The sequence below is a fragment of the Betta splendens genome, chromosome 4 (genome assembly GCF_900634795.4).
Source record: "Betta splendens chromosome 4, fBetSpl5.4, whole genome shotgun sequence".
NCBI lineage: Eukaryota > Metazoa > Chordata > Actinopteri > Anabantiformes > Osphronemidae > Betta > Betta splendens.
This window is the reverse complement of record NC_040884.2, coordinates 5,795,409-5,821,431: the sequence shown is the minus strand read 5'-3', so window position 1 is coordinate 5,821,431 and position 26,023 is coordinate 5,795,409. Positions and strand designations below refer to the sequence as shown.

Sequence of the window (26,023 nt, the reverse complement as noted above, 5' to 3'; positions counted from 1 at the left end):
ACAAAGGAGTCAGAACATTTTTGGTATATTTCAACCCAGCATATTTACCATGAATGAATTCCCAGTGCAGTTTGACACGAAGGCCATTGCGCCCATAAAAAATTGCTCCTGACTAGGCAGATACAAACATTGCAGGCTAAATCAGCAACACAGCAAGTCTGGTCCCATCACAGGGCAAGCCGACAAATAACAAAGCTGACCTAAATTGGTTTTCATAGTTGCCGCTAGCCACAGAGATGGCTACGGGGCTCAGGGCTGAGGTGGGATTTCACAAAGTGGTTTCAGCGGCACAGTCAGCACTAACAAGGTAAAAAACAGAGAGAAGTGATGCAACATGCAAAATGGCAGAATCAGAGTAGATTTCTGTGTGCTGTGCAAATTAGAATGATTCAGAAGCAGAGAAGAAGAGACCCTCAGTCAAATGGCCACTGACGGACAGAAAGCCTTCGTACCTACAGTCAATCCCACGTCAATCTGAGAAATCGAAGTGCTTAAGTGTGAGAAGCACATGATGATGACCTCCTGTGATTCCTCAAGGGTCAGGTGGTCTTTTCTCAGTCAGGATGGAAAGAGGAGGACGAAGAGGCAGGAAAAGAGGAAACGATACAAGAGCTGCTGTTCATGAAAATAAAAGGGAATTCCTCATATAGCGTTGGACATGAATATTAAAGAGTTTTAAACTGGGAGCTGCTCTTGGATGTGCTAAGTGGATCCAAAGATTTTTGTAGGGAATAACAAACACAAATGTTCACTCCAAGAATAGATATGAAATAGATATTTGCATAAAAATACCTATGCGCTGGTTCAGTGCAGTTAATTTCAGTATGGCATCCTTGTGGGATTACTGTAGATAAATAAACAAAAAAATTAAAGAGGATGTTATAAATGAGCAGTAATCGGTTCTCTTATCTCTTTTACTATTACCCTCTTTTCCTCCACAGGGTCAGAGATTCCAGCTGAAAGGTTAAATATGAATATCTAAGAGCAAGAACAAGGACTGAGGCTCCGTAATGAGGCTACAGTTTATATTAAGACAGTAGTACAGCAGTAGATAAGGAAAGGCTACCTACACAACAGACCATTAGTGAAGCGGCCTCCTTCATTAACTGGATTATACACAGCTTTATATAAAACACTAAATCTGTTTATTAGCAGATTCTCTAATTAGATTAGTCAATGGTGGGATCAGAGGAAAATTGAGAGACCGCAGCCTGAAAGTTTAATCTATGCTTTGTCTGGCTCCATATTCATATTTATTATGAGGAATCGTCTTTCCGGAGCAACTGTATTTGACAGATATGAGATATGATCAATAGAACAATGACAGGGCCCCACTTTGGGCTTTATTGTCTGATCCGATGTAATAGGGCAGCCAAATTTCCATCTGGCATTTCTACTCTAAGTAGGACCAACATTTGAGAATGACAGTTCACCTGTCACTAAGTTTAAATAATTCATGTTTCTCTCACAGGAATTACACAGATGTGAATGTCTACTATTTTCACCTTTATTAGGTTGGCAGCAACAGCAAAACCATAGCCTTCAACAAAATTCAAAATTAAAAAAATAGATCCTGGCTAATTTAACACAGTTTGCTTCCTACTGACAACATTAGCAGCCTAGTCGATTGAACACAAATCAAAGTGCCATACCTTTATCAGCTTTTGTTTGATTTTCTTTTTTTGGCTGTACAGAAGATTAAAAACCGATACACACACTTTACATGGAGTATACTCATATACAGTATATTATGTAAAGCTTTAAACATAAATTAATAAATAAATGCATACATACAGTATCATCATTTCTTTTAAAAGCCCCCATCAATGCACTTGAAGAGATGATAGCTAATAGCTTTGATTTTCTACGACTTCAGTTTGGTCAGTGTAATACAGACATGTACAGTATAAACTATTTTTTTAAATAGTCAATGGCTTTCAGCTACAAAAGCTCCACCACTGGAATTAATATTGTGCAACATTGCCCATATACTGTAATCTTAATTTTAATACAGTTTTTGAACATTTACATGATATTGTAACCATTGATCTTTATTTTAGGCTGTTACATAAAATCTGTTTTCTCATAACTTGTTTTTTGTCACCACACTGAAGATAATACAGCACTAATTCAAATTCTATAAATTTTATCTACTACCCAACTGCACTATGCCCCCAAAGAAGCACCAAAAAACACAAGCTATCGTGTCAAAAAAGAAAGTAAGAAATGAGTCTATTATTTGACACTGCTATGCTAATTGTCCTATTGTATTCATTCTACTGTATATGCCAGGTCATATGGCTATAAAGGATTCACAAGAATTCACGAGACTTACACAAACCTGTTGTCTCGTCTATTTCACACACATGATAAGAAACATTTACCCACTTGAGGGCAGAAGGCAGATCAACTATAATAAATTAACCACATGACCTATTATTAATTCATATAGAAATCTCTGAACTTTGTCGTGAAAAAACTAAATCAAATGACCTCAAATTTGTACATGGACATGTTAATGTTCATGTAGCTGAAAAATGTAAAAATGTCCATAAAGTGATAATTAATTTTGACATCTTTTTTTCTCCCACTTTTTTCTACAAAATACATCTTTAGGCACGTTAAAAGATACATCTGTAATGCATTAAAGCTGCATGAAGCAATATATTTCTGAACACTGGATGAAATGACTCCTTGCTATTTTAAAGGGAGACAGTGCTGATACCACCACTACATTCCGCAGCTTTACAGTGTTTTCACCTCGCTGATTTGGTTATTACCTCATGCAGATATGCTGAGGGTGGTAGCAGCAGGTGGCTGGTGAAAATGTAAAGCATGTAAAGTAGAAAAGACCTAGATCACACACACATTTTTACCTAATGGTGCTGGTTTACAAAAACCTTGCTTTAATCATTACATTATATACATTTACCTGTTGACAACAAAGACAAGCTCATGTACCGTAGTACTGTACATAAAGCTAAAACATAATAACCTGAAGGCTTTTTGCCGCTAAATGTAAAACAAAAGTCACTTAATGCAGCTTTAAACTGAGGAATGATTCACACAGGATGCTGCTGACCAGCTGGAATGGAACAACAGTCACAGTATTGAGGGGTTTGCTGTGTCACTTGATTTCCAGCATGGACAAATATACAACACACACACGAGGCCCACACCACAAATGACCAACACTACATGAGCGAGGGGAAAAAATCACTGAAGGTCACTGAATGTTATGTGGTGGTTATCTTTTAAAATAAATTACGCTTTGACAGCAATTTTATGATAAATTGAGTGGTATTACTTTATTACTGTGTTCTGAGCCAAGTCACAACATGGACAGTCAGGCCTGTATATGCTTTAACTGCATATTTATCTTCACTGAGAATCTGATTTCAGATGAGTTACATTGTAACCTCAGATTAGGTTCCAGACGGATGAGAACGCATTAACCTGAGCCCCATGTCCACTGTTGCTGGAAACAATGATTAACTAGAAGAACTGGTGTAAAATGTGATAAATTAATTCAATTTATCATTTCTGCTGCATGTTTAAGCTCCAGTGCTCTTGCTTAAACCAAGTAGTACAGTAACTTCAATTTCCTGCTTAGAAATGCTTGTCATAAGTCATCATGCATCAAACTGTAAACACAGGAGTGTAACACCAGTGTTGGACCGACCCGGTGCTGATGAGCAACCTGTGAAGGGTGAACTCCCACCTCTCGCTTGAGTGACAGCTGGAAAAGGCTCCAGCATGCTCCCGACCGTAACGAGCACTAAGCGGTAGAAGAAGGGCGAGTTTGCTGCTCTCCACATACAGTAGAGGGTTCAATGGCATACTCAACACATCACTGATTTGAATTTAGCAGAAATTGACCAAGCATAACCAGATATAATGAATTATACTGGTAAAGCCATAACTATGATATGTAAAATCCTTATCAAGCTCCACTTCATAAACACTCACATTACTTCATCACTCTTATAGTAATGGTGAGACGTTTCCGTATGTTTTGCATAACTATCCACACTTTCTATACTACAGTAATTGCCTCTGCAGGTGCTTGCTACTTAATGCAGACTAACCTTTTATGATAGTTATGGGGTCAATTCAATTTTCAAATCATAACAAAATTTAACAGGTCCAAATAAAATGATTGATTTGTCATTCTAGGATACAGCTTAAATTATTTTGACTTTTACTAATTCATATGCTGTCACTGGGTTTGGGTCATAACATACAGCTAAAAAGCCAAGGGGATACTCCTCTGCTTACTTCTTTCCATCCCTGGGTTACAAAGTCATAACAGAGTGCCCCTGTACTCTAAAAGTCTTCTGTTTAGACATGGCTCCCTTCTCCTTGAAAAACTTGCAATGTAATACACCACTGGTAAAAGTGACCAAGACAGTTTCCATGGTGTTACTGTAGTTGACAAGCAGTAACGGCAGAAGGTGCTTTCTGTGTTTTTAAGTCATGCCAGTTGACTGATCATTAACCAGGTGTTTAGGCTAAGGTTATAGTAAGTCCCAGTTTCAGAGATCTCGAGGAGTGTCCTCCTCCTGTAAAAGTCATCATATGGAGCACGAATTTGCCCTCTTCCGTGGTCTAGGCTCTCCAAAATCCCGGTCATCTGCTGCACAGTGGCTGAAGGTACATATTGTCTGCGAGAGCCTACGCATGCCCAGACGAAACACACTATTAGACAGGCTGTAGATGACACAGTTGCAAAAGCTGTTACTAATGGCCAGCCAGGTTGTGATGAAGGAGAGTGCAGGGCTGTCCAGCACATGGGAGCTTTCTAGCAGGAAATAAATTATGTAGGGCAGCCAAAGCATATAGAAAACACTGGTGATGCGGAAGAGCACCATTGCATATCGCCGATCTGGTCCATGCCCTCCGTGATGCCCATTGCCCCCTCCCTCACCAGCCTCCATCTCCTGGCTAGGAAAACGTGCTCGCCGCTCGCTGATCTCCCGGTTGTGCTGCTGGCATATGCGAAAGATATGGTAGTAGGTGAAACACACCACAAGGGCTGCAGGTGCATAAAGCAAACACACCACAAAGCCCGTGAAGAGAGCAGAGGTGGGCCAGGAGTGAGCACACCACTCAAAAATGTCCCCGTGGTATCCTGGCTTACCCCACCCAAAGAAGGAGGGCAGGAAAACCAGGCTGGAGTAGACCCAGATAAGGGTGATGCAGCCACGTAGGCGGCACGGGGTCACCAATTGGTTGTAAGACAGTGGTTTAGTTATGGCCAGGTAGCGGTCCACACTGATACAAGCCAAGCAGGCCATTGAAACACTCTTCAGGACAGAGATGACATAGCTGAAGACCTGGCACGTTAAGGGCTCCTTGACACCTGCCGGGTAGTGGAGAAGGGACAACGTGGGCACCAGGCAACTGAGACCCACCAGCAGGTCAGCATAGGCCATGGTCTGGATGAAGTAACTGGTGGTATAGTGATGTAACAGAGGAGCACAGTGGAATACAAAGATCACAGTCAAGTTCCCTGCAATAATGAGTACCGTTAGAAGGACAATTACAGCGGTCTCCAGGATGCAAGCCTCTAGGCCTTCATTCATCCCCCAGCCCAGGGGACACGAGTGGTTGGAGGCCCTGCCAGGAAAGAAGACTCCCTGGCTGCTGTTGGCAGTGAGAACTGGGTCTGTTGTAAGTTCAGACTGGTTCATTGTTCTGGGTGCTATCCAGGTGGGTCAGGTTTGCAGTGAGCCGCCCACAAGTTGGCCTGAAACTGGAGAACTCCCTGCCCTCCTCCTGCTCTTCAACAGGCATCGGCAGCCTTCCTCAGTTAAGCTGCTCAGTACTCTCTTTACTACACACACACACACTCGCGCATACACACAGACACTCACACACAATTTCTTTCAGCTTACTTTTACATAGCTGGGTGTCAATCAAATGAACACAGGCTGCAAGAAAATCAATAATGTCTCTGGAGGGGTAGAACAACCTTTCTGGCTCTCCTTTTCCAAGCACTCATGGTTGGTGAATGTAAAAGGTGGCTAACAGTCTGGAGTAGAGGGTAGTCTTACTAGTGATGTGACCAGTGTCTCTCTCCAAAGCCAATTCCTCCGCTGCTTTGCTTGTCTGAAGCCTGATATTGTGTGGAGGGCATGAGCTCACGTCACAAGGGCAGAGAGCACAGCAGATGTGAGGGGGGAGACCATACGTAGGAAGAGGTTGAGGAAGGTACAATACTGTCCTCTCCTGACAGGAAATCAAATAGGGAAAAATGTCAAAATTAAAGACTTTAAAAAAATAGACACAATTTTTAAAAACTGCTTTTTAGGAATCTGTGTTTTGATGTATCCATCCCTTTATCGAGAATTTAATATATTCCAAAGTATCGTCTGCCAGGTCCTAGTGTGTTTACGATGTTACGGCGGGCTTCCCTTATTTCGGTGGTCCTCTGGTCCGTGTCTGGAACCCATGTATACCCAGCTATTGTTAGAATCAAAACACAGACACAGGCAAGAACAACATGGGGATCTCCGCAAGAGATAATGTCACAGCTCTCTCAGCACACATGGCGCTGGAGGGGGTGAGGATGTGTGTTTACAAGGCATCCCCAGACCAAATGAGTTACGGAACCAAGCGCGGTAAAAAGCCTGGACATGATCTGACATCAAAGTGATTCAAAGTTTTAGTCCCAACGTCCAAACTTGCCTCTCAGTGTTCTGGACTGCAAGTAGCGAACAACAGATCAATAGAAATGTCCAGTAGACGATGAAAGTGTTAAATGTCAGACTCCCATGCAGGTAGATGAAAGGACTCTCCAGGAGCAATGACAGGCCAGCTGAATAACTCAGCGCTCCACTCACTTTGACTCCATAGCAATCCTGTGGCAGACACTTGCAGAGAGGGGTGCAAGACAAAAAAAAGATTTGAAAATCTTATTTATCCCAGAAACTCCAAACTTGTACTGCGATAGTCTGAAGAACAGGCAAAAAGAGGTTAAGCATCTTCTCCTCGAGTGCCAAATGTGACCATAGATTATCTAACTTGCCTTCTAGTCCTTTGGCGTGATTTGTGTTGTTGTAGACGTATGGGGTCCTATAACCCAGCGTTTACAGTAAGTCCTCTCTCTGAACGGCTGTTGCTGTAAGGAACGCTAGCAGCACAAGAAAAGTGGCATCCAGCAGCATAAGAGGACCAAGTCTCCGTCCGAGCACCAATTTCAGGCACTGTCCTCTGCAAACGTCCCCCTTGAAATTCCGGTAAACGTGACAAGCCACGATTTTAAAATAAATAAATCCGTAGGTCCGGCAGACGTGGATGGATGCAACGCATCTGTCAAAAGCAGCAATTAAAAGGCGAGAAAAAAAAAGAAGAATGCGCTGATGGAAATGAGTTAAATCTGCAGCAAGGGAAGCGAAGGGACGTAGAGTCCCTCAGCCCTGGTGCAGTGAGAAGGAGAGATGCTGTGACTGGCTTACACTTCTCTCCCTCCCTCCACAGTGTCTCTAGCCTGCTCATTCTCGCTCTCTCTCTCTCTCTTTTTTTTTTTTTTTAAACACACACCCTCCTTCTTTCTTGCCTGTTCTCCTTCGGCTTCTCGCTCACTGCCCTGCCTCCGCCCCTCTCAGCTCCACCTGAGGCCCCCCCGTCACATTCTGCCTCTCACACAGACTTTCTCCCAAAGGTAAATTTAGAAAAAAAAAATCCTATTTACACTATTTACTATTTACACTTATCTCTCACAGCCTATTTTTTATTAACCAAAGCCCCACTGTGGTCCCACTTTATCACACCTCTTACTCGCACCAATTCTCCACAAACATATCCATATAATGTACAATAAAACTCCATCAACACGTACAATAAAACAAACTAACAGCACTGAAAACACTGTTACACCGTATTAATGTTTGTACTTTGTATCAGACTGACAAACATCTTAACATCTAAAAAACATCTTATCCCAGGAAAATGTATCCCCTCCCTTATTCAGCCAGGTGCCCGGTTCTTGGGGATATGTTACTTATTCATTATTTAACCAAAAGCTTAGCACAGCTATGCCAGCCCCTTGGTTACAGTTGCCAGGCATTTTGGTCAGTTGGGAGCAACTCCTGGTGAAAGATGATAAAGAGGATTAAATGACACGGGCCAAACAGAAGAGAAGATAGAAAGAAGCATCAGGAGGTAGTTAAAGATACCTGCAAATGTATTTTAACCATTAGATAATATTAAAGCGTATGAAGCGGAATTAGCTGCAAGCCAAATGGAATGTTATTTAAAAATATTATGTGGAGAAAAAAAAAAGGGAGGAATGGATGGAATGAACGAACCACAATTTGTGGGTAAATATTAAAAACTGTCCTGTCAGGTGACCTGTAAATACAGACATCATACTATTGATTTAAATTCATCAAACTCCATTTCAGCATTTGGGCATCAATCAACCCATCTAAGCAAAGGCAGACAAATTTTCCAGGCCATGCCTTTGAGAGGAAAAGCCTTTGATAGTGGATGGACCCACACCTCACGAGTGTCCTTGAGCCAACGGTTATTTGAAGTAATAGGGTGGCATGAAGCCAATTACTTGACACACTACCTGTTTGAGAAGCAGTCTAAGCTACACACAGATGCTAACTCTAAATAGGGGGATACACGTTTTACTAATGTTACAGGAGCAACATGTAGGCAGCATTGTTCCCTTCAGGTTGGGATTGATTTGATGAACACAGCTAATGTGTCACTTCTTACAGTAATAATTATTTGTTCACAGTTCACACAATCAAATCACAAAGCTGAGGACAATCAAATTACTATTGCAACAGTTTGCCAGAAGAAAGTGCCACATTATTCATCACATGAATTGCTGCATAAAATCAAAATTTCAACAGATGTTGCAGGTTTTAGAACCATTAATCATTATGTGATTTGCATTTATTTTTGTTAACCTATATTCATGAAAGGAAAATCAAAGGATATGCTACCCAAGGGAAGGAAAGCAGCACCTTAGGATTAGTTACAGTGTGTTTTACAGCTCTGCGATTACCATGGAGTCCTCTGCATTACTACTGCAGTGCAATGGAAAAATGGAGAGAGGCGTCAAAGAGAGGGAAGCTAAAAATAAAAGGCAACATGAATACTAAGAAAAGTTCCTCTGAACCATTTAGCTGTCACTATAGAAGGAGGGAGTGAATGAAGATCTCAGCTCAGTGCTCTTTAACTTTGGATGTGGACACCGATGAAAAACACGCCTAGAAGGCCACCGTTAATAATTCATTCCGCTCCAAAACAAAGCCAGCAGGGCCACTTGGAAACAAAGGTGGAGGCTGATTCACCTTTCTGCTTCCCAGCATCCCACCCACATACACCCCGGGTTTCCTGCTGATTCCAGTCTTAACAACAATGTGTTGACATAAGCTGGGGGTTTACATCTACATTACAGCGTTTAGCTGATGAACCTATCCTCAGCAACCCACAGAACAGGCAGCAGGGGTGTCTGCGGTACAGTACGGAGTTAATGAAACAAGTTACCACTTCAAAAGCCAGTAGTCATATCTACAGCATTAACAGCGGGACAGGCTGAAGCTCAGTAAGTAGTCACTGCTGTCAGTGTTGTCTACAGTACTTGCCTCGACATAAAAGCTGAACAGGGAAAGAAGAAGTCAAACACCCACAATTTGTATCTTGGAGTATTAAGCATCATAGAACAGCATCAGGCTTGGGGATACACTTAGTAGAGTATTGCAGCAGTATCTAATAAAACAGCACCACGGCTCAATCACCTCACAGCTACTGTAAGTGAGAGTGACCTGGGTCAGAATCAGCTGGCTGGCTGCAGTTTCCCAGGGTCTCCCAGTGCTTGAGTAGATGAGCCAAGATGAGATGAGAGGACACATTCTATAACGGTTCAATACTGGTCAATGAGGAAAATGTTAAATGTCCGCATTGAAGGCATCTCTCAGCAAAAAGAAGCATATTAGGAGAAACTATTAACGGATATGTCAGAAGACAATTTACACCACCAGCAAGAGAAAGAATCCCCATCTATACAGTACCACACACACAAAAATATATACTGTACAGTATATATACACATACATGCATACATATACTGTATCATTCACTGTATGGCCAACTTTTTCAGTCCCAAGCGGATTTATTGGTGCAACAGTTTAACTACATCAGTGGTGCAAAATAAATGACAGATCCAATTTATACAGTTCTTGGTTTAGTAGTTATTGATTTTTTTCCCCCTGACACTAAGCACAAAAGGCGGCGCATCCTTTTATGGTGTCTAGGAGGTTTTTGCTGTGGATATGTGAATGGGAGCTAAAAAGGGAGACACAGACCATGCTGAAAAAAAAGAGGGATGCTGTGAATAGATCTATTTTGTAAAAAGGGCAAATGCAATTGATGTTTCTTGGCTGCGTTGTGGCTGTGCAGTAAAGCAAATACTTTCAAAAATGAATAAATGGTAGGGACAGTACGTTTGTGTGACTGACAGGGCTTTAGAGCCTCAATAATTACTTTTTTAAAGTTAAGTTTGTCAAGTCCACAAACTCATCATACTGTACCATCAGAATTAGGAAAGTATTTCAAAAAATAAGATGCTATGCTACGTACATTTTTTGCAGTTATTGTATTAAGAATAACTTTAGTGATTCTAACTGAAAAACAAAACAAACCCGTTCTTCTGTCCATTACAGATTTAAATAGTTTGAATTTGAATGCACCTACTGTACTGTTGGTTGGCACAAGACTGGAAAAATAGTGGACAGACTCAGCTGTATTTCTAAGTACTGTAGCTAACCACCAACTGAGGGCCCCATTATCCAGGTCTCTTATAATTATTGAACTAAGGGGGAATGTTAAAAGAAAAAGGTGAAAGGAGACAATGAATTGCCATGGAGACTATTTCAAGCAGAAGGAAGACCATAGACCCTTAGCGTTACCATGGCAGCGTATCTTATGTACATCGTACTCCATGTTTCTGTATGTGGGTTATCAGACGTGGGTGTAGTAATATTCCAGCCTGGCTGCATGGCTTATGCTACCTTTGATTATAGAGCGATGTTGAATGTCATCACTATGCTGGTGTCAGGCCTGAATATGACTCAGCATCTAAATGATAAGAGCCCCTATGTATTTTGCCCACAGAATTTAATACATGCAATGTAAAAACTTGTTTTGTACAGTAAGTCTCGGTGGGAAATAACAGATGTTTTACATTAAAGTACTCACAAAAAAATGAGTGTACTGTATACCTACAGCATAGTGTCCACTGACAGTAGTTTTCCAAATTAGTTTCTTTTGATTTTTTAATATTTATTAGCCAGGAGTTACTACAAATCATTTAAGAAAAAAAAACTATTCTACCTGCAAACCATCAACTTAAGTGACTTTCAGACCAACACAGTATAAGGCTCCTTACAGCCTTGCTGTGGTGGAAGAATCTTCTCATTACAGCTGCTGTACCTGTGGTGAGATTCTGCCCTCTGTTAAGGGGCTGACTGGAAGGGTGGACCTGGAAACAGCTGGCTGAGCTGTTTTAAGCTGTGGGTTCAAGCGTGGCAGCACACCTTGGGCTTGTTCAGCTCTAGGGAGACGGTAAAGGTTGTCCAAATGTCACTAGCAACCCTCCAACCCTGACCTCAAACAGAGTGGTGCAGCGGCCAAGTAAAGAGTTATTTGGGAATGTATCACATGCCCTGGGGCCATGGTGTGTGTGTGACAGAGTGTGTATTTGGGACTATATACGATAACTTTAAATGAGGGCAGCAGCACTGAACATCACACTTGTGATTTATGATATTGCGGTAGCCAGCTGTGGGGCACATGTTGCTATAAGTCGCAAACTCCTAAAAAAGGTCAAAGGTTCATTTAGGAGGTTTACAAGATGGATTATGGCCTCAAAAAATAATACTTACTGTACTGTACTGTAGCTCCATGACAATTCACACAAACTGTCGATAGTTCTTCTTCGTCAACATCTCTGTGGGACCTAATGAACCACTCTTCTTGGTTCTTCCCAATCTTGCATATACTGTTATGATCAATAGATTATAAGTAGCTGTTAAAGCTTAGAAGCTACAAGGAGAAGACACTCTTTCATGGCACCCTCTGTATAAATTAAACATCATAAAGGCCATAGCTCTTCATTGTTGTATATTGTGTTTTGTGTCTGTGTAATGTACTATGAGTTTAGGAGACGCTCCCGTTGGCTGCCTGTCAATGAAACAACGCCCGTCCAGAAGCCCAGGTGACAGACAGCCCTGATTTACAGCACTGATATCCCTTCCATAAAGGCCGACAGTCCAATTACTTAGAATTCAATCAGCATTAACATCGTCACTGAGCCCAGACAACAGACATTAATAAGCTCCACGCCGTCCTCTGCGTTGCCCATCGCCTCTACCTCCCTCCCTCCTCCATCTGCCCTCAGTTCCATTCATTTGGTGCAGCTATTAATAGCCAGGCCACCCGCCTATCAATACCATCACTACTCCAGCAAGACAGAGGATGCGGGCACGGCCCAGCCTGTGGGATGGGAATAAATGAGCTGAAGCCTGGTCATATGTGACGAGAAAAACAACGTGGCTCATATAAAACACGGAATGAGCAATGAGGCAACATTTCACGCGACAAAAGCGACAGACTGCGAGAGGGAAAGGAAAATACAATGGGACATAAAGAGCAAAAGAGAAACTGCCCTGATCCAACTGATATAGACGCTGAGAGAAAACAAAAGACAAAAAGGAAGAGAAATTTACACAGTAGGTAAAAGGCAACTAAAAATATTTGACTCAGGAGAAAGTAATCTGCCACTTCTCCTGACGTTTACACAGATTCTTTTTCTCCAATTTTCCCCTCAGTGACTACAACCTCTTATTTATAGGTCCACATTCTTTAATTCCCTTCATTTTTCTTATTTCCATCCATCTTCCTCTCTCTGCTTATTGATCGAGGAAACCAGTTTCATTCGTCTTTGTGCGGTGTGAAAGACCATTGTATTAGCTATAAAAGCCAGGATTTCTTTCTGCTTTGAGTCTTTACATCACCTCCTCCTCCTCCTCCTGCTGCTGCTGCTCCTACTGCTGCTGTTGCTGTCTGATCCACTGGGGCTTTGTCACTCTACTCACCAGTTTAAAATCTGCTACTAGGAATTTAGGGATGATCACAAAAGATAAATAACTGCATCAGCAAGTCTGAAGAGTTTTGTTCAATAGCAAAGCAAATAGTAGCGAGCATGGTCCTTAGCACTTCATTTGTTCAGAAGATATACTGTATTAGCAGCAATAGTTGGACAACAATCAGGGTCCATGGACCACATGGCAAAGAAGAAATAAACTAGTAAAAATAACCTTGAATAACACAAGATGTACTTTGGTACATTGCACACGGAACACGCAGGCAACTTACACAGCATTAAACAAGTCATATCTATGGACACCCCATCAAAACGCCAACAGGCACTGTTATAGTTCTGGGAAAGTTGAGCAGCAGCCATTAGTTACAACAACAAAAAAAACAACTGTATAAGAAACCGGTATGTACCTTTTGTTGTACTGTAGTTTGTCAAATTGCTCATAGTATATACTGTATATATATATCCTTAAAATGTGACATGCAAGTTCTTTTGAAAACTCTTGATTTTCAACAGAACACAAAAATCCAGAAATGCCAAAGTGTTTCATGGCAACGCAAACAAACAAAGTGATGCACTATGCTTCAATATAAGAAGGTGTCCTTCCACAGTCTGTGTGTGCGCGTTTACCTTGGTGATGAGGATGCGATAATGCTCAAGCAAGTCACGGTTGTCGTGGCAACCAGCCAGCAGCTGCCAGACTTCAGCTCGGAGTGGCTCAGGGATGCCACTGCGAACCAACGAGGGCAAACCCTTCGGACGGGTGGACAGGTTCCCGTGCCTAACACACACACACACACACACACACACACACACACACACACACACACACACACACACACACACACACACACACACACACACACACACACACACACACACACACACACACACACACACACACACACACACACACACACACACACACACACACACACACACACACACACACACACACACACACACACACAAAATTCATTATTTGCATTTTATAATCTCACGATTCAACCACTTCAAATACTCAGTTGCAGCAGGGGTGAACGGAGTCAATAATTGTTTTTAGTGTGCCATTTGGGTGTTATTAGTGCTCTCGCAGCACAAAGACCAATGAAATACAGCGTAATGTGCCTCTTGCACTGAAGAATTATCAGAAGGACTCAGGCATACTCCAACACCATGACCACATGTCTAACATTGTGCTGGTTCATCTTGCTGCAGAAACGACCCTAACCTCGAGGCACAGACTCCACTAGACACCTGAAGGTGTGCTGTGGTATCTGACACCATGATGTTCACAGCAGATCCTTTAATTTCTTAGAGTCAGGAGGCAGGCCTTAACGGATCTGTCTTGTTTGTGCAGCACATCCCACAGACGCTGGACTGCATTGAAATCTGGGGAGTGCAAAGGTTTCTCATGTGTAGCCCAAGTACTGGGAGTGTAGCACACAAACCTTGCCATCCACGTTATGTAGAAGAAAATGTGATTAATCAAAGCCATGTCTGATAAGACTCACTGGCTGCCCTGTGGCTTTGCAGCGAATTGCAATGCGCCGTGCATTCCGACAGCTTTCAGAGCCGATAGATTCTTCAGCAATCTGAACTAGAGTAGCTCGTCTGTTGAATTGGACCACACGGGCCAGCCTCCGCACATGCATCACCCATGACCTGCTTCTAACGCATCAACTTTGAGGACAAAATGTTCACTTGCTGCCTGACATATTCCACCCACTAACAGTGATGACTGACACAGTAATTGCCTAATAATGCTAGAATACACGGTTAAATGAGAACTGCTTAGCACATGCACAGAGACACACATGCAGAATAAACTACTGTATCATAGTATGGTTATTCATATGATCATTAACTAAAGTTTAATCATAGTGTTACCTTATTAACTACACTACCATTCGTTATACTATCAGATATGAATAAAACTATTTAGTACAGTATGAAACTACAGTAGCAGAGAGTATTTCACAGTATTAACTGCAGCATTGATGTGATCGACGTGATTGAATTCTCCTCCACGAGGAAACATTCTGCTTTTAAAAACACAGCGTCAGCCTATTTTAATGATGCTTGAAATCTCTTCATAATGCACTTAATGAGGCCATATCAAAGAAATTTCCCAGTAAACTACTTTGCTTCATTGTGCTGATGCAACAGCACGAAAACGCTTTGTGAAATCAAATGAGAAGCCAGACACGTTCCTCATCCACTCTGTCTGGAACTAAACGCTTAAGATGTTAGTTTATCAAGAGCGTCAGAAAAATGACAACATGCATTAAAGGAAAACAATGGGAAGACTTTTACACATTAGGATGATGAGAGTCCGTAATGGAGACAATGCAGGCCTGCACGGTTTTTCATTCATAAACAAATCCTTCTAATCTGTCAGGTCCTCCTACAGTACCTCTGTATTTCCTTTTTTCTAACACCCTCTTCCATCTCTTTTAATCCAGTCTAGATATTAGACTGGATATTAGCCTTACCATCTATTGAGGACTCCTCCCCAGGACTCCAGGATTTTCTCAGGGCAGTCTTTGGAAACATCTCCTGTCCCACTAGAAATTTCATTGTCACTATCTGCAGGGAGGACAAACACAAAGACAGATATTTATAGAGATCCAGGGCAATAGGTTTATTTCTGATCTATGTAACAATTGTCTGTGTGTTGTCTCGTAGAACTAAATACTAATCCATATCAAGGACCTCTGAACTGTGCTGTACGTGCTGATGGCAGGCCTTCAGGAAGGAAGCAGAAGTGCCTGTGCAGTGCCTACACCTTCCATTAGTGCTGTTCTCCTGTCTGGTGGTTCATGAAGCAGACAAGAGGCAATCAGCACAGCGAGCCACTTGTGCTTAGATGCAGTAGCACTAATTGACCGTCTGGCCTGCTCTACTGCTGAAGAGATGAACCGATTCCCTCAAACACACCAGCCACAGAAACGCACTGTGCTTCTAGCTTGTATAGCGGTAGCTTGAACAGTTAGGCTTAGAGCTACAGCATCACACAGTACCCAAAGTGCAGGTGCGTATTTTTAAAAAAGAAAGTCTAGACAAACATTTTTCTGGTTCTTTGTAGCCTATAAATACAAAAAACAATAGGAACCTTTGTTCAAAGTAATATTGATTTGCCCAAGGAGTGTCAAAATAGGGGAATAGGAGGTGCGTTCACAGGCTCTGAATAAAAATAACACAGCCTATTCATTTGAATAGCGAAGTACATTTACACAGTGGGAGCTGGCACCACTGACGCCTTGACATTAAATACCGAGTTAAGACATTTTCTTCTAGAACATGCTGCCACTATGCACTACTGTTCCCATGCATCTTCAGCTTCAGCAGGAGCTTTTCAGGTCATTATAAATGCTTGATGAGCTCTTTCAACTGGGTTCAGACCCAGCACAAAGCGGCTGCCCCTGCCGTCCGACTGGCTAAGGTCATGTGGTGGTAAAGAAGTCCAAGGCCAGGTGATGAAAGAAAATGTGACCATGAGGGGCCATAGCTGTTACCTTTTAATGTGTAAAGGGGTGCTGCACATTTACTGAACGAATAGCTTCAAACAGGAGCTCTGGTGTTGGATTGGTTTTGTCTAGGCGATCAGACGTACCATGAATATTTTCTCCATTTTGACTTATTACCAAAGCTGACAACTACATCTACAGTAGTGTTACCTGAGAGTTGCAAGGGGCTCAAGTCTGAGAGGTAGGGCAGAAAACACTGCACCATGATGCCACAGCTTTCATTTATCAAAAAAAGATAAATTCACCTTGAATTTAATGTGCATGAATGTGTGTGTGTGTGTGTGTGCGTGGGGGTGCTCTCACTGCAGCGGCATCTACACTAAGCAAGTATTCATTTCTATGCACAATGAGGACGACCTCCAGCTTCACAGCTCGAAGCACCTCCAATTTTAAATTCTGAGAGGATGTTATAGAAAAAGTTGTCTGAATGGCTGCCACAGAGCACACTGAAAGCCGTCATATTCAGCCTTGACAGCTGACTCGTGACTTTGGCTGAGCTGGAAGCCAGATGCGCAGAGACAATTTTTACCTCCCCCTTAATACACTCAAGTATTTCAAGGTAAAAATAAAAAGAAGTATGAAAAAAATGGAGAACACTGGCAAAGAAAATGAAAAAGCAACACCCTACATCCTTCAATGTTAAAGGTTACAATTTTAACTAGTTACAACCATTAATGCTGTTAACTATTAGGGATATCAGAAAAACAAATAAAGGTTTAACCATTAGAGTTTCACACAATGTGAAGTCACCCAAGGAAAAAATGAGAGAAGGATCCACACAAAGACACGCTACACCAAAATCCACTCATATGAACACCTTCCTCCCAAGCAGTGCTCTCAGTAAGCATGCAGTCTGTATAGTGGCCAGGCGCAATCTGCAACACCTGCACTACAACGCCAGTGGTCAGGTGAAAATGCCAGGACCGTTTATATTAGTAAGCTGAATCTAGGTCACATTTGGAAACCACTGGAGTCTAACAGTCAGTGTTGGTGCTGTTAATGTTGCTGTTGTTTTACCTCCGTCGCCTCAGCACAGCTACAGCAGCTCTGACTTATAATACTAATCAAGGCACTGCCATTATAAGGCCCTGTGAGTATTATAAGTTATTTTTAGTGTTTTAGAAAACAAAGAATGTACATACCATTTGAACACGCGTGCACACGCACAAACACACACACACACACACAAAACCTCCAGTTCACCTCAACCTCTGTGAAATATGTGGATCTCATTTAGATGAGGTTCTCAAGCCCACTAGGAAAATATACAACTGTTGGCTATATGGAATGTATGTAAATGAATGTAAATCAAGTACTACTTCTTCCAACAAGCCATTCTGACAAAAAAACAATTGTTTTTTCCTGTCTCTGAAGGTTCACACAAATGAAAAATCTCTTTCCCTGAAACTGAAAGGTTTCAATCAAACAAGATTTGGATCACAAACGAGTCTGAGCTGGTATTGTGAGTATGTGTAAGTGTTTGGGGGATGGTATTATGATAAAGAGGAAGCTTGGGTTGTCCTTTCAAAGATTGCAACAATTAGGCAGTGTGACATTATAGTGATGCTGTATTGTGGTATTATTGCTTCCTATGCACTTAAATAAATGTAGAGGCAGGGGAGAGGATTGGATTCATGTCCATACCTTCATCAGCCTCCTCCTCCTCAGTGGGCGAAGCCAGTCGTCCTCTTTCTTCATTGTTTCTCTCTGCCTCCCTCTGAAGACTCACTACTTCATACAGAGCATCACTCCGACCCACCTGCTCTGGTGTCTGCTGTACACACACACACACACACACACACACACACACACACACACACACACACACACACACACACACACACACACACACACACACACACACACACACACACACACACACACACACACACACACACACACACACACACACACACACACACACACACACACACACACACACACACACACACACACACACACAGACGTAGAGTATTTTTGGAAGAAAAAAAAGAAATAAATCTAGTTAGAATCTGACACACAATTGTTATCCTCAGGAGCTGACAAAGAAAGTATAAAAAGATAATAAACTTACATTTGATGAGTAGGCACCAAAAAAGGTACCACTAGGAAATGCACGGGAAAACAAAGTCGCCAGCGTGTTTGACCTTGGTTGTCATCCGCTGCTGATATTTATTTATGGTCTATTCGATAACTCCAGTGCTGTTGCCCTCTTTCCTCTACCTGGTATAATGAATCAATGGGCTGCATTGATCTGCCCACTCGCATGGCATCTGGTGACTAACTCAAGTCAGTGAAGAGAACACAAATTGGGAGATAATATCTAGCCTGGCCTATTTTTAGAGAAAATCTAAGGAGAGTTAGGTAACACTAGGTATGTGCTTTGCTTTGGCCTCTGGCTGCCAGCGAACTGTGGTTCCTATAGGATCAATTATTAACTATGTTAAATGTGAGAGAAAAATGGGCAGAAAGGGGTCAGCTGCAACTGAGAGCACAAATACAATCAATCACTTAAGAAATAATATATGCAGGTCTCTACACTAAATGCACTGGGTGGCCACTTTATTGGGTACACCAAAACTGTTTAATTCCACCTTAAGAAGTTAAATCAATGCAGATGCAAAGCTGCATTGAGTTGAATTAGACTGCACAAGGGTACCTGCAGTAATAATGTGGCCAGCGAGTATGGTTTGTGAGATGATCCAAAAAAATAAGGTAATGGATCTACAATTTTATTTGTTTTTAATTATTCAAACCAAGTTGGTAGATGTGTCAAAAACTTAAAGAAACAGATGTTTTACCTTCGTTTACTATTACTCATCATTCAGTCACTCAGCTCCTGAACACAATATATTTAATTTACTGTAGGACACAATTTTTCAAGATCTTTGAGCATGTTCAGTCCAAACTTCTTTTGATTTATTTTTAATATACTGTACAGTAGTCTCTACCTTCGTATGATCTGGTCTTGACTAGAACTTTAATCTTTAAATCAACTTGACAAATACAGAATTTAGCACAGACAATCTGTACCATACCTAATGGATAACGTGTCAAATCAACACAAGAGGGACACAGTGTGTTTTATGAGTGTGTCTCCCCTCTGATCGTCATCTTCCACAGAAACCTCGACACAATATTATCTTTTAATTAGCTCTTAACCACAGCACCAGTCCAACACTCTTCCATTTACTGAGGCGATAACTAGAGAGGCAATCAAGCGAACAAGTCAGAGCGCCGCTGTTAATTACCCACACGCCAATAATGAGACAGAGCCTCTTATTAGCTCCCCACAATCCAAAGCTTCCCCACACTCCACTGCTTTGCCAGCTCCCCACGGCCCACTAAAGAAGATCTGCTTTTTAACAGGGGAAAAGACGCTTAGAATCCAACTGTTGGTCCGACAACTGCTGCGTCTGGGCATCTTTGTGCTCCTGCAAGGTTCTGTACAAGAACGCCTGCTCGACTCTTCCAGCTATATTTCATTAAGCACAACTCAGTGAGGGAACTCAAATAGGCAAAACTTTCAACTGATGTTTCCTGCTACACGTTACTGGTAAGATTTAGTTTGACTACTGCAATTACTGTGTGCAGAATTTGGAAGTGAAATAGTTCAGATACCTGTCTGAGTCGGAGGTAGAAGGTCTCGCTGAAAGTCTTGCGGCTGAAGTACCAAAATCGTTCATTTGATGGATAGACCCTGACCAGTGTTTCCAGCAAGAAGCGGACTGGCTCCACTACTTCAGTCACAACCAGGTCCACTGCCACCGTCACATAGACTTGCTTATCTTTAACAAATTAGGGAGAAAAGGCATGGTCACTTTGGCCTAATCATACAGTAGTTTATATGGCTGTAGTTGATATACCGGTCACTTGTACATCTAACCTGCTTGACAATCACCAAAATGTTATCAACTTCTTATAGTACAACTAAGGTTTTAGTGCAGGCTACAGTAAATAACAAAAAGGAAATACTGTATGAGATTCAATTCAAATTATTACTGCAAGGGAGAGTCCAATTATAAGAAGAATAAACAAAATCAAACAATTAGTTAAAAAAAGTTGTTACACAAAAAAGTTTTTTTTAATGAATTTGTGGAAGTACTTAAAATAAAACACCAGAATGTTAACAAAACTGTAGTCATGACTCTCAACCTTTCAGTTTGTGAGTTTCAAAATTTCAGTCTCTGCCAGTCTCTAACCATTAATACTTGGTTTACCACAGCAACACGCATTTGTTTTGATGCTTCATTGCACAAAAAATAATAATAAATGACAATTAAAATTCCATTATATTTATTATATTACCCATCAAGTATCAATAGCTGTTTAGGCTTTACATTCCCTGACCCCTGTGATATCAACTGCTTTAACAGAAGTACGAGTCCTTGAGTCAGCAACTTGACAAGTCGTCCAATCTGTGCCTGGTCTTTGAACCTGAATGAAATCTGTAGGACACACTGTGAAGACATGCAACTATTCCTTTAAAACTGTAAAACTGTCTCTTTATCGGTACAAGAAGATAAATTAAGTCACTTAACTCCACTATGCTATCAGAGCACAGTTAAACTGATTTATAACACGACGGAACACTTGGGTACAACACTGAATATTATTAAATGAGGTCCACACAGACATACATTTGAAATTTTATGTTCTTCTAGATATTAAAATTCAGAATTATTAGCACATGATGTAATATAAACCGAGGTTAGGAAGCATTATTATGCAAAACATTATTGAGAACGAAAAGAGCAAATTGTACCCTAGTCGAATAACAGCATAGCAGAACTGAAGGAAGACTGACGAGTGAATTCTACAACGAAAATCTCCCCACATGGAGCTTTGGTTTTTCTTGACTTAGTGTCAACAAATCTGCTTCCTGAAGCAATGGCATTACACACTCATGTATAAAAGCATGCCATGCTTTGTCAAGCACAGAGTCACAAGGTCACAGTGTTCAACACCACGACACACACACAGCTATGAGCACATCCAACCATGAAAGAAAACACAACATTAAATCTCTGTGCTGCTTCAAGTCTTTTGATTCATCTGACATGAACCTGTGTTGTTCTAGAAGTTATTTTTTATAACTTGTTATTCATTATTTAATGAATGGGGTTTAGGAAATGGGACAAAACAGAAATTGTCCGTTTATCTGTTTCTAGAAAAATAAAAAAACACTTCTAGAAATTAGGTTTATATACAGTAAAAAGACTGTTAAATATTTCATCCTTGCCTTTAGGTGTTTCTTCATTCAGCAAATGGAAGGCCGTCACGTTGGGGTTCCATGTTCCTGTGATAACGTAGGCCTTTCCATCAGAACTCTTCCCCATTGACTCCTGCAAAGGTTTTCATTCATTAATTGCATTATTATCAGCAAAATAATCACAACTTGTGAATATATAAACAGTAAAGTTCAGGACCAGTAGTGCTTATAACACCATAAAATGCTAATTCTCAAAAATCCTTTTTAAATACTGTAAACTGTGTGTCACCAACAAATTACACAGGACTGGGTTTTGCTCACCATGTCTAGTAAACGCATTTCATTGTTGCGGACCTTTTGTCCTTGACCCAGCAGCATCCCGAAACACCTGCAGAGAAGGCACAGTAGGAATATTTCACAAATCAATAATCACTAGACCCACCAGAGAATTGCAGACTGACTTCACCATTTACAGCGAGTCCAATTAGATAAATGCTTTAGAGACGTTAAAAACTGAACAAACCCAACCTGCCATTACTGAGCAAAGGAAAAAGAAAATGCCAGTAGAGAATGGAGCGGTAAAAGGCAAGACAGTGTTGATGGGGCTTCACAGGTATTATTGTCCTGCTCTTTAGCGACTTAGGTTCCTCATTAATCTGCAGTAAGTTTATGAATCCTTACATACTGTGCACTCTATACGTACATACAGTAAGCTGCATAGCTGATATAGCTACCCTTTCATCAGATCAGTCCACCCAGTGACTTAGTTTAGAAAAGCTTTAGGTTGGCGGTGCCATCAAGTGGTCAACATAGGAATTAGTTACAAAAAGTACTGTATTACATAAGAACGTTTACAACAAACCTACACTAACCTGTCACAACTGAGCAGACGTCAAAATGAGATTTAAACAACATACAGTAAGTGATTGTCGGAAGGAAACTTTTCAAGTATTGTCAAAATCTCAAGAGGAGAGGGCAGGCATTTCTATCCTTCCGATAGCTATAATATGAAGATACACGGGGGAGTGATGAAGTTGGCCTATTTTTCCCGTGATAGCATGCACTGTAAACACAAAAAGAGTTATTTTTCCTTCTTCGATGTTGTGACAATTATGTGTTACATTGTTGCTGCTGCGGTTTTCTAACCACTGCTGCAATTGTGTGCTGCCATTGTAGAAACAACGCTATTCAATCAGCCTGGTGCTTTCATTCGGAAAGTCATTGTATAACTTACATTATAGGGTTTATAACAGAGTTTGTATGATCTGTTCATACCCAGAATGCAAAGTGTTCTTTAGCTCTGCACCATTAACCCCCCTTATTGCCATTGATTTGTTCAGCTGAGTCAGAAGTCATCTAACTTCTGGTGGTACTGTATAGTACAAAGACAGCTGAAAACCCAAAATTATAAACTACACTGGATATTAGGCCAATCACATACAAGTACACCACCCAAAAAGCAAGAGTTTACTAGGGTCTTGGAATGAATGATTCTTCACATACAGTAGACCCTCACCTATCGATTCCCAGCTCGTTGTTGCACATTTGCTGCACTGAAACCAGAACCTTCTTCTGCACGCCCTGTCGCAGCTTGAAGTAGAACTTATCTCGGTCCTTTGGAACTGGACTGTGAAGAGGAAAGAAAGATGGAGTGACAGGGCGATCATTTGATTGTCACTGCTTTCTATCTTCCATCTATGAAGAAAAGAAGGTACAATGTCTACTGCCAGTAATGGCTAATGTTGCAATGGCATCATACTTCCATTAAAGTATCTCTTCAAAAGATGATCTGTCTTTCAATGCTCCATCCTAACAAGCAAATGTGTAGATAAGGTGCCATACCTGTAGTTGCCTTTGCCGTCATCCTCTTTGATCTCCAGTGACACAGTGAAGGTGTAGAGGTCACCGTCAGGAGGGCTGCACAGCACCGTGTCCCGGATGTCTGCAGGCCGAGAAGAACGACGGAACGCTGTAGAGAAACTGTACAGGATGCGACTGACCTGGGTGTGACAGAACAATAGAAGAAAAATTTAAACCATGACAGAAAGGAGGAGGAAAATACAGTATATGACTGTATTTTAATCATGATACATTTACAGTAAATGCAATTAATATACACAGTATAGAGTTAACACAGTAAAATCAAACAAAATCAGCTGAACATCAATAACAAACAGAAGCAACAAGGATACTTGAGAAAATACAATGCTGAGTAACAACGCCATCAGCTGGTCCACTAGTGTTAGTACTGCTACAACAAAGTGGGTCTCAGGTCCAGTACATACAGTACAGTACAGTACATGGTGTACGTGCTCAGGTGTTTGGAGTTTACTGTGGAAGACGCACCTAATTCCACCAAACTGCACTGCTTTTAACTTACCGCTTCCTTAATGTGGCAGGAGAACACATGAATCTGAAAGTCCTCTGAACTTCTGTAACTCTCAGTGAAGGAGAAACAGTCGCTTTCCACTGAGCCCTCGCGTCCACGGGCACAGAACAACACCTTGTAGATGGGAAATGAGGCGATCTCTGTGCCAGAGGCCTGCTCCACAATTCTGGGGGAAAGATCATCTATTTAATCCTGCGAGGTGAGATCTCACAGAAAATACTAAATTACTAAAAAAAAATCCTTCTCAATATTCACATTTCAATGATCTGTCTCATTTGTTTCACCGACCTGACAGAGCCATCTGGACCACAGGGGACGTGCAGGGTGATGGGGATAGGGATGGCACTTTCAGCTCTCAGAGTGGCCATGGCTCTCTGTGCCTCTGCCTCGTTGCGAGGGGCTTTGACCCAGGTGCAGCCCAGGTAGGTAAGCTTGTTGAACTGCACACTGTCCTCCTCGAAGACCGTGGGGCTGGACGGAGCAGGACATGGTGCTGGGGACAAAGTTGTAAAGAGTTGACTTTTCTTCTTTGGAGTATCTGTATCATCAACACACAGCACAGAGACACAACTGACATGATACCGCAAAGGCAACTGGACCACATCAATCCTGTGGGAGCAGGCTCTAGACAGACCTTCAATGTGAAACTTTCACACATGCAAACAGGAAGTAGAACAATGACAGCAGCTCTGCCATGCTCCCCATTTCCTTTCAGCTCACTCAACGCTACCATTATACGCATGTCAGTAAATCAACTGAAGCTGTTGTATCATTTTATATGACTTCCAAACACACGAGTTTGAGGTCGACTCAACTGACACCACATAATGGCACATGACATTATTATTCTCACTACACCCAGACCTGTTCTTGCATCATTTACAGTTGCATTAACAAAAGCTGCATCCGTGCAAAATTTGGACCTACCTTGTTTTTTTGCCGTTTGCCTTGCTACTAATATTGTTGGCAACATCATGAACTCAGCTACTGTAGTTCTCTTGGCTGAGAAGGTTAGCATGCGCTTCCTTTGTCTGTGACACGTGGTTTCACTGGCTGTTTCATTTCACCTTAAAGCAAGCGCTGCTTCTGAAAACCGAACCATCTAAAAATACAGACTAACTTTCAGTAGATCTCACGTTCTCTGAACCTGGGGCCTCAGAGGTACCGTTTCGCAGCATTTATAGAGATGAAGGTTGTGGTCTCTCATTTGAGTTACAGAGAGGACATATGTTGTTTGCGTACAGTGGTGAGAAGTTCAGATATTTACCAAACCTGAACGACTTCTAACTAAACCAGGATAACAGAACCTGACCTGTTATTTACTTAGTTATTGGTACTGTAACATTAGTGCTATAGGCTGTAAAGGCAGTGGTGCCAGTACTGGCCCTGGCATCTGCCTTTTACTGTAAATGCTAACCATCTATTCTGGACCATATTTGTACTGGTGTTTGTTTAGCAGTCTGGTCCAACCTGTCCTTGCTGATATGCAGATTACTTAGGCCAATGTCAAAGAGTTCAGGCACAAGCTTTTTCACATATGCTCTGCGAAACTATTAGCAGAAGATGGTGTCATGTATTCTGCTAAAATAGGAGATTAGCCCAGATATACCATGAGAGATTAATGTGCGTCTATGAAATCTATATTACAAAATTAAACTAACTCACAAGTGTAAAAATAGACCATAATAAAATCATCATTGCTAACATGATACTGTGCATTTTCAATTATTCCTAAAATTATTTCTCAAGGATAATGTGACAGTAATTAT

At 41.4% G+C, this 26,023-nt stretch overlaps 2 protein-coding genes across 5 annotated transcripts in view; both read right to left on the bottom strand.

Moving 5' to 3' along the window:
- rabgap1l (RAB GTPase activating protein 1-like) overlaps positions 1 to 26,023 on the bottom strand; it is a 65,984-nt gene that overhangs the window by 35,191 nt on the left and 4,770 nt on the right. For 2 of the 4 annotated variants that reach the window (XM_029148275.3, XM_029148276.3), the window contains exons 4-13: positions 24,543 to 24,792; positions 24,246 to 24,420; positions 23,708 to 23,865; positions 23,382 to 23,492; positions 22,187 to 22,253; positions 21,896 to 21,998; positions 20,275 to 20,441; positions 18,298 to 18,427; positions 15,619 to 15,712; positions 13,754 to 13,904 (exon numbers count right to left, since the gene is read on the bottom strand). In XM_029148275.3, coding sequence (XP_029004108.1) covers positions 13,754 to 13,904; positions 15,619 to 15,712; positions 18,298 to 18,427; positions 20,275 to 20,441; positions 21,896 to 21,998; positions 22,187 to 22,253; positions 23,382 to 23,492; positions 23,708 to 23,865; positions 24,246 to 24,420; positions 24,543 to 24,792 — 1,406 coding nt within the window. The remainder of the gene's footprint in view (positions 1 to 13,753; positions 13,905 to 15,618; positions 15,713 to 18,297; positions 18,428 to 20,274; positions 20,442 to 21,895; positions 21,999 to 22,186; positions 22,254 to 23,381; positions 23,493 to 23,707; positions 23,866 to 24,245; positions 24,421 to 24,542; positions 24,793 to 26,023) is intronic. The other 2 variants (XM_029148277.3, XM_029148278.3) reach the window with 2 other exon arrangements.
- Positions 1,486 to 8,054, bottom strand: gpr52 (G protein-coupled receptor 52). Its single transcript, XM_029148287.3, has one exon. The coding sequence runs from the start codon at positions 5,691 to 5,693 to the stop codon at positions 4,575 to 4,577; it is 1,119 nt and encodes a 372-aa protein (XP_029004120.1). The 5' UTR covers positions 5,694 to 8,054; the 3' UTR covers positions 1,486 to 4,574.

Excerpts from the sequence above, each read along its gene's own strand:
- gpr52 (XM_029148287.3), bottom strand. The coding sequence starts at position 5,693 with ATGAACCAGTCTGAACTTACAACAGACCCAGTTCTCACTGCCAACAGC.